Source organism: Dendropsophus ebraccatus, chromosome 3, assembly GCF_027789765.1.
Source record: "Dendropsophus ebraccatus isolate aDenEbr1 chromosome 3, aDenEbr1.pat, whole genome shotgun sequence".
Lineage (NCBI taxonomy): Eukaryota > Metazoa > Chordata > Amphibia > Anura > Hylidae > Dendropsophus > Dendropsophus ebraccatus.
The window spans coordinates 196995379-197011636 of record NC_091456.1 but is presented as its reverse complement, the minus strand read 5'-3'; the positions used below and the strand labels follow the sequence as shown (position 1 = coordinate 197011636).

Sequence of the window (16258 nt, the reverse complement as noted above, 5' to 3'; positions counted from 1 at the left end):
GGAGAAATGGGAGCGTCCTGCTAATCTCAAAGCCTTACAAAGATTCTTGGGGTTTGCCAATTATTACAGAAAATTCATTAAGGGGTTCTCTGTAGTGATCAGCGAGCATGCTGGTCCGAGCTTGGTACTCGATGGAGTATTAGGGTACTCGATGGCACTCGTTACTCGGACGAGCATCTCGAGATACTCGAGGAAATCTCATCATCCGTTTCCTGTAAGTTTGGGCGCTATTTCTCAGCCAATAAACATGCAGGAGCCTCTTTGGTACATCCTGCAATGACGTGGGACCCATACATGTCGATAGCAGCGATTGGTTGGCCAGATCAGATGACCCTGCCATATAAAACTTGGCGCCGGCAGACGCATGCTGTGAGAGATCAGGGACAGAGCTGCTGCTGGTCAGGGAGAGTGTCAGTGTAGGATATAGCCTTCCAGTAGGCAGGGTATATACTAGCAATACAAACACACAGACCTTGTCAGGGCTTCAAATAGTTTTTTAATAGTATTACTAGAGACTGCTGGCTGGGAGTTGCAGTGCTGCTACTGTGATTTCACCAGCACACTGTGGTGACCGGCTGCTGGCAGAAAGGGGGCATTAGGTGTTGCATACACACCCCTAAGAAGTGCTCAGTACTCTTTTTTGATTTTGGGGCTGGTGGTCCTGGTGTACTACATTGTATTGCTGGGATTTGTAGTGCATCCTGCATAGAACTTCACTGCTCATTGGAAGGGGGTGTCACAGAGTGTGTATAGGTGCAGCCACTACTGGATTGTATCCCACAGACCCCCAAAACTAGTGGGACCCCAAGTATTTTTCCTGATTTCTGTATTTCATACGCAAGGCCTATCTAAGTTCACAACTGCTTGCACAGAGTAAAGGTGGTGTCACGGAGTGTGTATAGGTGCAGCCGCTACTGGATTGTATCCCACAGATTCACAGGGTCTCATGGTAGACCGATATTGAAACCACAGCAGTGTGAACAGGTGCTGACATGGATAGGGGATAATGTGTCCAGTAACTTATCCACCACCCAGTTTTCCACACAGTCCGCCCACGCTACCCAAGGGAGTGGAACCCTTGCTCCATTACCTCAGCCTCCTTCCCCACAGCCGGGATACAGATCCACCACCACCACCATGTTCCCAGGAACTCTTTTCTGGACCCTTCCCTGAGTCTGAGCATTTATTATACATTTATTACAAAATAGTAACAAAGACTGGACAGTGTTTTGCTCATTCTGGAAAGATGAAGCTCAGTGAGACACAACTGGAAATTGTCCAAAGGTTGCGGCAATATCTTCCTCCTTAAGAATGGATTATCGGTTTTGTCTGCAGATTCCTTGCCACAGGGGCTGCAGATCATTGCACTGTAAGGAGATACATACTCCTCTGGCTGTGAAGGGGCAGAAAATTGCCTTTAAAACAAGGGAAATAAAATGTAGGAAGCTGCCCTTGGCCATCTTTCCAAATGAAATATGAGAAGGATCTTCAAAAATGCACAGACACGTGTTTCTTTTATTACCAAATAGCGCTACAATGAACAATGCAAACTTTGCTGTCTAATTCTGTGTGTTTATCTCTCTCTCTCTTTTAAGAATTTCTTACAATTTTTAAACCGAGTGGTATACTTTGTCAGTATTCTGTTCTTAAGTGTGTGCCTGTATACAGACCCGTGTGTGCCTGTATACAGACCCGTGTGCGCCTGTATACAGACCTGTGTCTGTCTGCTGGCATAAAATGATAACAAAACAAAAGAGGAAAGAAAATCAGACCCTGCTCAAACTAAAGAGACAAATAATTCTAGTTGTTGGGCAGCACATAATTTAGTACGGCAGGACCTCAAGTGATGATCCCTTTGCATGAGACAATTGCCAGATCCTCAAGGAATTAAAACCAGGATGCCAGAGCCCCATCACTACAGTCAAAGTCAAATAGAAAATCAAAACAGCGGTGGGGGGAGAGGTGCAGGGAATGTTACTCCAACTGCTACAGTCAATGTCAAATCAAGCCTCCACGTTGGCTACTGCTAGTGACATAAGAGAAGGGTTGGTGGGTAAGGATAGTGACATAGGAGAAGGGTTGGTAGGTAAGGATAGTGACATAGGAGAAGGGTTGGTGGGTAAGGATAGTGACATAGGAGAAGGGTTGGTAGGTAAGGATAGTGACATAGGAGAAGGGTTGGTAGGTAAGGATAGTGACATAGGAGAAGGGTTGGTAGGTAAGGATAGTGACATAGGAGAATGGTTGATAGGTTAGGATACTGACATAGGAGAAGGGTTGGTAGGTAAGGATAGTGACATAGGAGAAGGGTTGGTAGGTAAGGATAGTGACAGAGGAGAAGGGTTGGTAGGTAAGGATAGTGACATAGGGGAAGGGTTGGTAGGTAAGGATAGTGACATAGGAGAAGGGTTGGTAGGTAAGGATAGTGATATAGGAGAAGGGTTGGTAGGTAAGGATAGTGACATAGGAGAAGGGTTGGTGGGTAAGGATAGTGACATAGGAGAAGGTTTGGTAGGTAAGGATAGTGACATAGGAGAAGGGTTGGTAGGTAAGGAGAGTGACATAGGAGAAGGGTTGGTAGGTAAGGATAGTGACATAGGAGAAGGGTTGGTAGGTAAGGATAGTGACATAGGAGAAGGGTTGGTAGGTAAGGATAGTGACATAAGAGAAGGGTTGGTAGGTAAGGATAGTGACATAGGAGAAGGGTTGGTAGGTAAGGATAGTGACATAGGAGAAGGGTTGGTAGGTAAGGATAGTGACATAGGAGAAGGGTTGGTAGGTAAGGATAGTGACATAGGAGAAGGGTTGGTAGGTAAGGATAGTGACATAGGAGAAGGGTTGGTAGGTAAGGATAGTGACATAGGAGAAGGGTTTGTAGGTAAGGATAGTGACATAGGAGAAGGGTTGGTAGGTAAGGAGAGTGACATAGGAGAAGGGTTGGTAGGTAAGGAGAGTGACATAGGGGAAGGATTGGTAGGTAAGGATAGTGACATAGGAGAAGGGTTGGTAGGTAAGGATAGTGACATTGGAGAAGGTTTGGTAGGTAAGGATAGTGACATAGGAGAAGGGTTGGTAGGTAAGGATAGTGACATAGGAGAAGGGTTGGTAGGTAAGGAGAGTGACATAGGAGAAGGGTCGGTAGGTAAGGAGAGTGACATAGGAGAAGGGTCGGTAGGTAAGGAGAGTGACATAGGAGAAGGGTCGGTAGGTAAGAATAGTGACATAGGAGAAGGGTCGGTAAGTAAGGATAGTGACATAGGAGAAGGGTCGGTAGGTGAGGATAGTGATATAGGAGAAGGGTTAGTAGGTAAGGATAGTGACATAGGAGAAGGTTTGGTAGGTAAGGATAATGATATAGGAGAAGGGTTGGTGGGTAAGGATAGTGACATAGGAGAAGGGTTAGTAGGTAAGGATAGTGACATAGGAGAAGGATTGGTAGGTAAGGATAGTGACATAGGAGAAGGGTTGGTAGGTAAGGATAGTGACATAGGAGAAGGATTGGTAGGTAAGGATAGTGACATAGGAGAAGGGTTGGTAGGTAAGGATAGTGACATAGGAGAAGGGTTGGTAGGTTAAGTTAGGGAGCCATTTACTCCCAGCCCAATCACATCAGTTTTGCCAAACTTCTGACTATCGTTTAGGGCAAGCGGGCAGCGGAGGATGACTGTATGGAGTTTGGGAGGCAATGCATAGTGACAATCGAATCCAAATAAAGGGAGGGGATGAGTGGAAGGTAACACCCCCGAGGGTCACTCACTCCTGACAACCTTATGATACCCTTCAGGTTACGCAATGCACCAGCTGTCGGCCAAGATTTTCTTAATGATGTCTTCTGAGAGTTTTTAGGTCACTCTGTGGTAGTGTATCTGGATGACATTTTATTTTTCCTCTGACTGGGACACCCATGTATAACTCTGCTCCTTCAGATTCGTTTGTATGATGAGCTGTCCAAGTGCCTTCTGGGATCCAAAAGGTCATTTTCCAGGGGTCATCACTCCTGATTATGTATGGATCCTCTTAAGATGGTTGCCATTGAAATCTGGTAGCGTCCTTCCAACCTCCGATGGTTCCTGGGGTTCGCCAATTTTTCAGTGATGCCTCTACCTGATCTCACCAGAAAACTCAGAGGCAGAAAAGGCATCTGGGCAGCTAAAATAAGTGTTCCTCCTGACAGGTCGACGCTCGCTTGCTCCGAAATATCGGTCTGTGTAATGGGGCCTTTAGGTATCAAGTGAACGTTTGAAGAGGAGAGAGACCTCTTTGAGGGCACCAAACACCAAATAACTGTCACAAAGGACCATAAAATGGGCTGTATCTGGACATAGAAGATTGTCGGCAGAAAAAGACCACTTGGTCCATCTAGTCGGCCCTTTTAGTATTTCCAATACTTATTATGTTAGGATAGATGTATGTTTATCCCAGGCGTGTTTAAGTTCTGTTATTGTAGATTTACCAACCACCTCTGCTGGAAGTTTGTTCCAGGTATCTACTACTCTTTCAGTTAAGTAATATTTTCTCATGTTGCTTCTGATCTTTCCCCCAATAACCTCTCACTGTGTCCTCTTGTTCTTGAGTTCTTTTCCAAAAACACTTCCCTCCTGATACTTATTTAGTCCTGTAACATATATAAAGGTTTCCATCATGTCCCTCCTTTCCCTTCTTCCTCCTGTAACATATATAAAGGTTTCCATCATGTTCCTCCTTTCCCTTCTTCCTCCTGTAACATATATAAAGGTTTCCATCATGTTCTCCTTTCCCTTCTTCCTCCCGTAACATATATAAAGGTTTCCATCATGTCCTCCCTTTCCCTTCTTCCTCCTGTAACATATATAAAGGTTTCCATCATGTCCCCCTTTCCCTTCTTCCCTCATGTAACATATATAAAGGTTTCCATCATGTCCTCCCTTTCCCTTCTTCCTCCTGTAACATATATAAAGGTTTCCATCATGTCCCTCCTTTCCCTTCTTCCTCCTGTAACATATATAAAGGTTTCCATCATGTCCCCCCTTTCCCTTCTTCCCTCCTGTAACATATATAAAGGTTTCCATCATGTCCTCCCTTTCCCTTCTTCCTCCTGTAACATATATAAAGGTTTCCATCATGTCCTCCCTTTCCCTTCTTCCTCCTGTAACATATATAAAGGTTTCCATCATGTCCTCCCTTTCCCTTCTTCCTCCTGTAACATATATAAAGGTTTCCATCATGTCCCCCCTTTCCCTTCTTCCCTCCTGTAACATATATAAAGGTTTCCATCATGTCCCCCCTTTCCCTTCTTCCTCCTGTAACATATATAAAGGTTTCCATCATGTCCTCCCTTTCCCTTCTTCCCTCCTGTAACATATATAAAGGTTTCCATCATGTCCTCCCTTTCCCTTCTTCCTCCTGTAACATATATAAAGTTTTCCATCATGTCCTCCCTTTCCCTTCTTCCTCCTGTAACATATATAAAGGTTTCCATCATGTCCCCCTTTCCCTTCTTCCCTCATGTAACATATATAAAGGTTTCCATCATGTCCTCCCTTTCCCTTCTTCCTCCTGTAACATATATAAAGGTTTCCATCATGTCCCTCCTTTCCCTTCTTCCTCCTGTAACATATATAAAGGTTTCCATCATGTCCCCCCTTTCCCTTCTTCCCTCCTGTAACATATATAAAGGTTTCCATCATGTCCTCCCTTTCCCTTCTTCCTCCTGTAACATATATAAAGGTTTCCATCATGTCCTCCCTTTCCCTTCTTCCTCCTGTAACATATATAAAGGTTTCCATCATGTCCTCCCTTTCCCTTCTTCCTCCTGTAACATATATAAAGGTTTCCATCATGTCCCCCCTTTCCCTTCTTCCTCCTGTAACATATATAAAGGTTTCCATCATGTCCTCCCTTTCCCTTCTTCCTCCTGTAACATATATAAAGGTTTCCATCATGTCCCCTTCCCCTTCTTCCTCCTGTAACATATATAAAGGTTTCCATCATGTCCCCTTCCCCTTCTTCCTCCTGTAACATATATAAAGGTTTCCATCATGTCCCTCCTTTCCCTTCTTCCCCCTGTAACATATATAAAGGTTTCCATCATGTCCTCCTTTCCCTTCTTCTTCCTGTAACATATATAAAGGTTTCCATCATGTCCCCTTCCCCTTCTTCCTCCTGTAACATATATAAAGGTTTTCATCATGTCCCTCCTTTCCCTTCTTCCCCCTGTAACATATATAAAGGTTTCCATCATGTCCTCCCTTTTCCCTTCTTCCTCCTGTAACATATATAAAGGTTTCCATCATGTCCTCCCTTTCCCTTCTTCCTCCTGTAATATATATAAAGCTTCCATCATGTCATCCTTTCCCTTCTTCCTCCAGACTATAAATTCAAATCCTTCAGTCCTTCCTGATATGGTTTATGCCTGACACCCTCCACCATTTTTGGACAGTGTCAAACATCTGCCCCTCCGACAGGCCCGTTGGGGATTGGTTATTGCTTAGTTACATACCCGCCTGGCTGTAAGAACGTGCGCTCTGATTTCCTCTCACATAGTTTTGGTTCCAGCAATGTCTCCAATAGAAGTTCTGAGAAAATTTTTGCTCCCTGCTTTTCCCGGACCCTGGAACGGAGCAGCATGAAGCGGAAGTCAGTTATAAGGCAGCCGGGGAGGAGTAGCACAGAGTGGCAGTCAGTTATAAGGCAGCTGGGGAGGAGCAGCAGTCAGTTATAAGGCAGCCAAGGAGCAGCACAGAGCGACAGTCAGTTATAAGGCAGCTGGGGAGGAGCAGCACAGAGCAGCAGTCAGTTATAAGGCAGCAGGGGAGGAGCACAGAGCGTCAGTCAGTTATAAGGCAGGCAGGGAGGAGCAGCACAGAGCAGCAGTCAGTTACAAGGCAGCAGATGATGGGCGGATTGCACTTTGCTTAATACTGTTGATTCGCTCATCTCTAGCAAGTCATAAAACCAAAAATCCCATCCCACACTATGAGGGGTTAATAAGTAAACGTTGTGTGTTATCGGACGCTGATCCAGGGATTATTCTGACGGGAAGGAATCTTCTCCCTGTGACTGACATCTGCCCCATGGGGGTTATTGCCTCCTCTGGATCAGCACAGCAGGTTTCCTGTAGGCAGAACTTTATGTTCCTTCCAGCGGGTCTGATGAACACTTCTCCCCTCATCCTATGAAACATCAGCATGAAGGATAGACAGCGCTGTAATGGGGTTGGGGCCTGATATGACCCCTGTAAGCCCCTCCGCCTATCCACACTGACCGTCACATCCTCATTCACATTTACCTGAAACTCAAGGCCGAAATAAGTCAGAGACAAAGATTATATGTTAGAAATGATAGATCAAAAAAAATTACTAAAAAAGGAGATATTAAAGCAAATTCCGACTTGTTTCACCAGTAGATAATGTGAACACCGGATCATCAGGGGATATATGACAAAAAAAAAAAAAATCCATAAGAACTGATCCCACTCAGCATGGCTGTGTCCCGTCCTCCCCCCAGCGAGAGTCTGGTGATAGACAGGATTCTCTTCTCCTGTCCGTCCATCCTGTGGCGGCTGCACTAATACACTGTACATAGAGCAGCAGTGACTCCAGATCCTCCCCGGCCTCCCTGCTCCTGTACTGTGTATGCATGGCCACTAACTATGCAGAGGAAGCCGCTGCCGCCCACTCAGGACCTGTGTCATCTGTCACATCATCATAACCCTCTATATATATATATATATATATCCACATGAGATGGAGGGAGAGGAGACTAAGGTTTAGAAGAAACATTTTATTACCAATTGGTGAGAAGTTTGGAGCTGCGGTATATGATATCTGTATTACCGCCAAATCTCCTCTGTACATGGGGAATACATAGCTGTGGTATCCGGCTTCTATCTGCTTTCTGGGGAACAGACGTCTGACTGATCACTGAGCGATCTCACTTGGCTTCTCCCGTGAATGAGTCTTTTGATGTTTCATAAGGTTATCTTTCCGAGCAAAACATTTCCCACATTTATCACATGAAAATGGCTTCTCTCCTGTGTGAGTTTTTTGATGCGCATTGAGCAGTCCCTTGACAGTGAAACATTTCCCACATTCTGAACATGAAAATGGCTTCTCTCCTGTGTGAGTTCTTTGATGCACAGTGAGCTGTGACTTCAAACTGAAACCTTTCCCACATTCTAAACATTCAAATGCAAGCTCTCCTGTGTGAATTTTTTGATGTTTAACAAAATCTCTTTTCTGAGTAAAACGTTTACCACATTCTAAACATGAAAACATATTCTCCCCTGTGTGAATTCTTTGATGGGTAATAAATTGTGATTTCTGAGTAAAGAATTGGCCACATTCTGAACATAAAAATGGCTTCTCTCCTGTGTGAATTCTTTGATGTTTAACAAGATCTACTTTACGAATAAAACAGGTTCCACATTCTGAACATGGAAATGGCTTCTCCCCTGTGTGAATTCTTTTGTGTGCAACAAGACTTGATCTGTTCCTAAAACTTCTCCCACATTCTGAACATGAAAAGGGCTTCTGCCCTGTGTGAATCAATTGATGTTGAACAAAATTTGATCGGTTAGAAAAACATTTCCCACATTCTGAACATGAAAATGGCTTCTCCCCTGCGTGAGTTCTTTCATGCATAGTGAGCTGTGATTTCTGAACAAAACATTTCCCACATTCTGAACATGAAAATGGCTTCTCTCCTGCGTGACGTCTTTCATGTATAGTGAGATGTGATTTATAAGCAAAACATTTCTCACATTCTGAACATGAAAAGGGCTTCTGCCCTGTGTGTATTATTTGGTGACTAACCAAACGTGACTTGACAGCAAAACATTTCCCACATTCTGAACACGAAAAGGGCATCTCTCCTGTGTGAGTTCTCCGATGTACAACAAGCCGTGATTTTTCAGGAAACAGTTTCCCACATTCTAGACAGGAAAATGGCATCTCCCCTGTGTGAGTTCTTTCATGTACAGTGAGATGTGATCTCTTAGTAAAACATTTCCCACATTCTGAACATGAAAATGGCTTCTCCTTATGTTGCTTAGTAAGCTGTGATGAATCAGTAGATAGGACTGGTATATAAGGATCAGGTGACAGATCGTTGCTGTGAGGAGCTGGGGGTAGATCTGGGGTAATAGAATGTTCTTCATATGTATCTTGTGTGATAGGATTCTCTGCTTTATAACCTGAATATATCAGATTTCCCTCTGATCTCCGGGTACAGTCACCTGACAATAGAGAAGAGAGAATTTCTGAGTAATAACCTTACAGATGTTTCATGTATTTTTACTCTGGGTTTTTAGTACAACATCTTGTCCAGAATTTGACATCATAGACGGCCCCCCCTCCCCGCCCTCCTCCATTGTGGAACCCTCCCGTCGTCGCTATCAACAACCCTTCTGGTGATATTGCAGTATAGCAGAGTATTCCTGTATTCCGGGCCTAGGATGGAACCTGCTTATTGGATTAGTGCTGTATAATGTAATATATGTTTATTGTGATGGTTTATGTGATATCAGTGTAACTGGCAGAGAGAGGATGGGTTACACACTGTCACACAACTAGATGTCAGGCAGCAGCGCCACCAGCAGTCTCACAGAGGAGAAGGGTAAAGCTAAGTTAGTGTGCTCCATATGAAATCTCAGGTGTGACAGGAAACCAATGAGTATGATGTGAGCTGTGAGAAAAAGAGTATCATGTGTGGGCACAGCCGGAGAGGTGACGGGAGAGGGGGGCACAGCCAGAGAGGTGACGGGAGAGGGGGGGGCACAGCCGGAGAGGTGACAGGAGAGGGGGGCACAGCCGGAGAGGTGACGGGAGAGGGGGGGGCACAGCCGGAGAGGAGGAGGGAGAGGGGGGCACAGCCGGAGAGGTGACAGGAGAGGGGGGCACAGCCGGAGAGGGGACGGGAGAGCAGGGCACAGTCGGAGGGGTGATGGGAGAGGGGGGCACAGCCGGAGGGGTGACGAGATAGGGGAACAATCAGAGGGAGCCCAATGTGTGGTAGATCCGTCAGACAGGGAGACTGACACTGTAAAGACAAAGTATAACTTTCTCGAGGAATTTTTGGAAGGACAGTTGGATATACTTCTATTTACCCCTTAATGTCACAGACAATTATTGTTTTTGCCCTTTTAGTCTATGGTCACACAGCGTAAAAGTTATGGGATCCCTGCAGTACCGGCTGGGATGATTGGCCGTTCCATGACCCGGATGGTCTCATACGCCATGTGAACATGGCCTTAGGAGGAAAAAATTTTGTTTGATTTTTTTAAATATAAATAAATCCATTCCATAATAACCCCCCCCCCCCCTTCCAAATAAAAAATATGATTTAAAAAAAACAAACACATATTTGGTTAGTTACATAGTTAATACGGTTGAAAGAAAAGACAAGTTCAACCAAGGAAGGGATGGATACAGGGAAGGGGGATGGGTGATAAGTTCTATACATGTCCATTTAAGTTATATAGACCAAAATAACGTAAATTCATGCTTACCTGTAGTGATGTCCTCCTTATACTGCTCATCACTGCTGTCATCTGTCTCCTCTTCTTCCTCCTCTTCTTTTATTCTTATGTCTGTAGCATTAATTGGATTCAGATCTTTCCCTGTAGTGATGTCCTCCCTATACTGCTCATCACTGCTCACATCTGTCTCTTCTTCCTCTTGTTTTACCCTTATGTCTATAGCATAAGAATAGTTCAGATTCTCCTCCGTAACAATGTCCTCCTTATACTGCTCATCACTGCTCACATCTGTCTCTTCTTCTTCTTTTACCCTTATGTCTGTAGCATTAATAGTGTTCAGATCATTTCCTGTAGTGATGTTCTCCTTATACTGCTCATCACTGCCGTCATCTGTCTCTTCTTTGACTATTATGTCTGTAGCATCAATATAGTCCAGATCTTCCCCCTGATTCATAAGATGTGAGAGAAATATTGTAAAAGTCATCAGACAGGAGGAGAAGTCAGGTGGGATGTACAGATCATAGGGAACATCTCCATCTACCTGATCCTGTGGGAGAAGAGGACGGGGACATCTCTCTGGTGCTGTTCTCTTACTGGATCTGACTGGAGGGAACACATACAGAGACTGAATTCATTCTTTCCATCCAGATAATACAGAGAGGAGGTGTGTATATAGTCCTGTCTATTACCTGCTGATGGGAGGGGCTGCTGATCCTCCAGCATCACATCCTTGTACTGATCCTTGTGTCCTTCTACATACTCCCACTCCTCCATGGAGAAATAGACCGCCACGTCCTGACACCTTATAGGAACCTGACACACACAATGGTCACACAGTCATCCCCCCCACCCCTCCAGTGGTGTTACTGTATAATGTCCCAGCATTCCCAGCAGCCACAGTCTCACCTCTCCACTCAGCAGCTCCACCATCTTGTTGGTGACTTCTAGGATCTTCTCTTCCTCCATTTCCTCATGTATCAGGGGCCCCGGGATTGGGCTCAGGGTTCTTCCCCATCCTTCACACCCAGGGGCCCCACAGCGCCCACTAGAGGACTTCTTCACTACTGTGTAATCCTGTGTATGGAGAGACACATTACTATCACTCCATCCATTCCCAGAATCCCTCACCTCCCCAGTCCTATCCATCTGTTATTCCATAGATAAGAATGATGTCATGATGACATCACTCCCAGAATCCCTCACCTCCCCAGTCCTATCCATCTGTTATTCCATAGATAAGAATGATGTCATGATGACATCACTCCCAGAATCCCTCACCTCTCCAGTCCTATCCATCTGTTATTCCATAGATAAGAATGATGTCATGATGACATCACTCCCAGAATCCCTCACCTCTCCAGTCCTATCCATCTGTTATTCCATAGATGAGAATGATGTCATGATGACATCACTCCCAGAATCCCTCACCTCTCCAGTCCTATCCATCTGTTATTCCATAGATAAGAATGATGTCATGATGACATCACTCCCAGAATCCCTCACCTCCCCAGTAAGCAGGAAGAGTATGTGTAGGGTGAGGGTTATTATCCTGTCGGCCATCTTGTCTCTGTCTCTCTCCATGGTTGATGGGTCGGTCTCTTATATAGAAGAAATCAGCAGAGGATCCTGGAGGGAAGAGGAGGAGACAATGTAATGCGGCTCTAGATTCCTGTAGATAGAAATATACATGGACAGGAGGGGATATGGGGGAACATGGGAGGAGACAGGAAAGTGCAGATGATGGAACTCTCCTCCATGAGGTGAAGCAGGAGGCACTCAGGGGCCACAATCATCCTGTAGCGTCCACTGCATCACTGCTGCCCCCAATGGACGTCTTCACAATACAGTCCCATAGATGATGTTTGTTTCCAATGTAAACCCCTTAACCCCTTTAGTGTACTTGTCATGTGCCGTTAAGGGTAAACAGAGAGAGCTCCCGGTGTAAGCCCTCTCTGCAGCCCACGGTTCCCGGTTGCTATGTGTAGCCCAGGACCGCGGGTATTAGCAGACACGGCTGATCGCTGCTCCTGGCTAATTAACTATTTAAATGCAGCTTTCAAAGCTGACAGCTGCATTTAAAAATAGTGCTTGGCCCCTCTCCCTGGTGTCTAGTGGGGGATCTCCCCCCCCCCACGATGTGATCGCGGAGGGGAGATCCCTTCTACTGAGCTGGCCGAGGTTCAGCGTCTGAATGACGCTGATCCCGGCTCGGCAATCAGTGCATCTGGTTTGCTGCAGACCAGAGTAATAGAGTACTAATGTGATGGATCAGTGCTCTATTATATACACAGCATCTCAATGGGAGATCAGTGCTGTGTATATAGGAGTCCCCAAGGGGGATCAGTGCTGTGTATATAGGGGGTCCCCCAGGGGGATCAGTGCTGTGTATATAGGGGGTCCCCCAGGGGGGATAAGTGCTGTGTATATAGGGGGTCTCCCAGGGGGGGATAAGTGCTGTGTATATAGGGGGTCTCCCAGGGGGGGATAAGTGCTGTGTATATAGGGGGTCCCACAGGGGGATCAGTGCTGTGTATATAGGGGGTCCTCCAGGGGGATCAGTGCTGTGTATATAGGGGGTCCCCCAGGGGGATCAGTGCTGTGTATATAGGAGTCCCTCAGGGGGATCAGTGCTGTGTATATAGGGGGTCCCCCAGGGGGATCAGTGCTGTGTATATAGGGGGTCCCACAGGGGGGATCAGTGCTGTGTATATAGGGGGTCCCACAGGGGGGATAAGTGCTGTGTATATAGGGGGTCCCACAGGGGGGATAAGTGCTGTGTATATAGGGGGTCCCACAGGGGGGGATCAGTGCTGTGTATATAGGGGGTCCCCCAGGTGGATCAGTGCTGTGTATATAGGAGTCCCCCAGGGGGATAAGTGCTGTGTATATAAGAAGGGGGATCAGTGCTGTGTATATAGGAGTCCCCCAGGGGGATAACTGCTGTGTATATAAGAAGGGGGATCAGTGCTGTGTATATAGGAGGCCCCCAGGGGGGGGGTTCTAATTATTTGTAAAAAAAAAAAATTAAATAAAGTGTTTTTATTAATTAAAAATCCCCTCCCTCGCTACGTCCGTAACGACCCAATCTATAAAACTATATCAATAATTATACCGCATGAAACACGCTGTAAAAACAAACAAAAAAAACAGTACTTGAATAGCTGTATTTTATCAATCCGCTTTAGAAAATACATCATAAAAGAGATCATTAAGTCATATATATCTAACACTTGGTATCAATAGAAACTCCAGATCTTCCCGCAAAAAATAAGCCCCAAACCAGCTCGGTCGAGCAAAAGATAAGAACGCTATGGATCTTGCAATGTGGCGACAGTTTTTGTGGGTTTTTGCTAGGGAGATAGTTTCTATTGCGCCAAAGTGGTAATATTTAAAAAAACCTACACAAATGTGGTATCGCCGTAACCGTAGTGACCCAGAGAATACATGGATTATGTTATTAGTGACCGCTAAGGCTCGCAGACCCCGGAGGTTGCTGATTGGTTGGGGCAGAGGGTGGGGTCAGTCCCCACACAGGCGGTCGCTGTTATTAATAGTATAACGGCAGCAGGGAGCTATGTATATAAAAGATATGTTTAGACATAGAAAGCTCACTATTCCAGGAATGATCAGCCTGCCCCTCAGTATTAGGGTATGTGCTGCCACAGCTTCTTACTTTGGCACAAAAAAACAAAACAGGTATAGCAAGTTCAGTAGCTGCAGTGTGTATGTTCCTGAGGTAAGGAGGGCGGGGCAGGAGATAAGGAGGGAGGGGGAGGAGATAAGGAGGGAGGAGAGAGAGGAGACCACGCCCACTTACATGCAACCAGGAAAAAATTCCTTTGCAAATACAGAAGAATAAAGTATAATTGGTGTGGTAAAAAATAAGCCGCTCATGTGGGTCTGTAGGGGGAATATGCAGGAGCAGCGGCCGTATATACACCAGGAGGGAAAACAACAGCGCAAACATGGAAACTGGCTCCGTCATTAAAGGGTTAAGGGGAATTCCAGCAACATTCATCCTACTTGTTACTGAGGCGTCTTCTTTATGTTACACCTTACCCTGCTACCCGGCAACCTTCAATTTTCCTTGGACAAATCCTTTAAGGCAAGTGAGGTGTGCTCTACCAGCTCCTTCTGTGTGGTGACTCCTCATATATATATATATATATACCCCTCCCCCACCTGCAGAGCGGGACAGGAGCCGTGTGCTTCCAGGACCTGCCATGATGTCACAGTCATGTGATCAGTCACATGGTGGTGGAGGAGTCACATGATCAGGGGCTGCTGCTCAGTGTATGCAGGACTCTGCTGTGCTGGATGAGCTGAAGTGATGTGTATGCAGCAGAGCTGTGTGTGTGTGATGTGTGTGGAGCAGAGCTGTGTGTGTGTGTGTTATATATGCCTGCAGCAGAGCCCTGTGTGTGTGATGTGTGTGGAGCAGAGCTGTGTGTGATGTGTGTGGAGCAGAGCTGTGTGTGTGTGATGTGTGTGGAGCAGAGCTGTGTATGTTATATATGCCTGCAGCAGAGCCCTGTGTGTAATGTACATGTAGCTGAGCTGTATATGTGTAATGTACATGTAGCTGAGCTGTATATATGTGTAATGTACATGTAGCTGAGCTGTATGTGTGTACTGTACATGTAGCTGAGCTGTATATGTGTGTAATGTACATGTAGCTGAGCTGTATATGTGTGTAATGTACATGTAGCTGAGCTGTATATGTGTGTAATGTACATGTAGCTGAGCTGTATGTGTGTAATGTACATGTAGCTGAGCTGTATGTGTGTAATGTACATGTAGCTGAGCTGTATGTGTGTAATGTACATGTAGCTGAGCTGTATATGTGTGTAATGTACATGTAGCTGAGCTGTATATGTGTAATGTACATGTAGCTGAGCTGTGTGTGTAATGTACGTGTAGCTGAGCTGTATATGTGTAATGTACATGTAGCTGAGCTGTATATATGTGTAATGTACATGTAGCTGAGCTGTATATGTGTAATGTACATGTAGCTGAGCTGTATATGTGTAATGTACATGTAGCTGAGCTGTATGTGTGTGTAATGTACATGTAGCTGAGCTGTATATGTGTGTAATGTACATGTAGCTGAGCTGTATATGTGTAATGTACATGTAGCTGAGCTGTATATGTGTAATGTACATGTAGCTGAGCTGTATGTGTGTAATGTACATGTAGCTGAGCTGTATATGTGTAATGTACATGTAGCTGAGCTGTATGTGTGTAATGTACATGTAGCTGAGCTGTATGTGTGTAATGTACATGTAGCTGAGCTGTATATGTGTAATGTACGTGTAGCTGAGCTGTATGTGTGTAATGTACATGTAGCTGAGCTGTATATGTGTGTAATGTACATGTAGCTGAGCTGTATATATGTGTAATGTACATGTAGCTGAGCTGTATATGTGTGTAATGTACATGTAGCTGAGCTGTATATATGTGTAATGTACATGTAGCTGAGCTGTATATATGTGTAATGTACATGTAGCTGAGCTGTATATGTGTAATGTACATGTACCTGAGCTGTATATATGTGTAATGTACATGTAGCTGAGCTGTATATGTGTAATGTACATGTAGCTGAGCTGTATATATGTGTAATGTACATGTAGCTGAGCTGTATATGTGTGTAATGTACATGTAGCTGAGCTGTATATGTGTGTAATGTACATGTAGCTGAGCTGTATGTGTGTAATGTACATGTAGCTGAGCTGTATATATGTGTAATGTACATGTAGCTGAGCTGTATATGTGTAATGTACATGTAGCTGAGCTGTATATATG

At 45.0% G+C, this 16258-nt stretch overlaps 1 protein-coding gene and 1 long non-coding RNA gene across 2 annotated transcripts in view; both read right to left on the bottom strand.

Moving 5' to 3' along the window:
- Window positions 1–7583: 7583 nt before the first annotated feature.
- The window catches only part of LOC138786674 (zinc finger protein 721-like), a 49506-nt gene continuing 40831 nt past the window's right edge, over window positions 7584–16258 (bottom strand). Inside the window, exons 5-6 of the mRNA XM_069963652.1 lie at window positions 10487–10945; window positions 7584–9214 (exon numbers count right to left, since the gene is read on the bottom strand). Coding sequence (XP_069819753.1) covers window positions 7899–9214; window positions 10487–10945 — 1775 coding nt within the window. The 3' untranslated portion in view covers window positions 7584–7898. The remainder of the gene's footprint in view (window positions 9215–10486; window positions 10946–16258) is intronic.
- LOC138786887 (uncharacterized) lies at window positions 11152–14663 on the bottom strand. Its single transcript, XR_011362241.1, has 3 exons — window positions 14516–14663; window positions 11960–12082; window positions 11152–11530 (listed from the first exon to the last, which is right to left on the bottom strand). It is a non-coding gene; the product is annotated as an uncharacterized lncRNA (long non-coding RNA).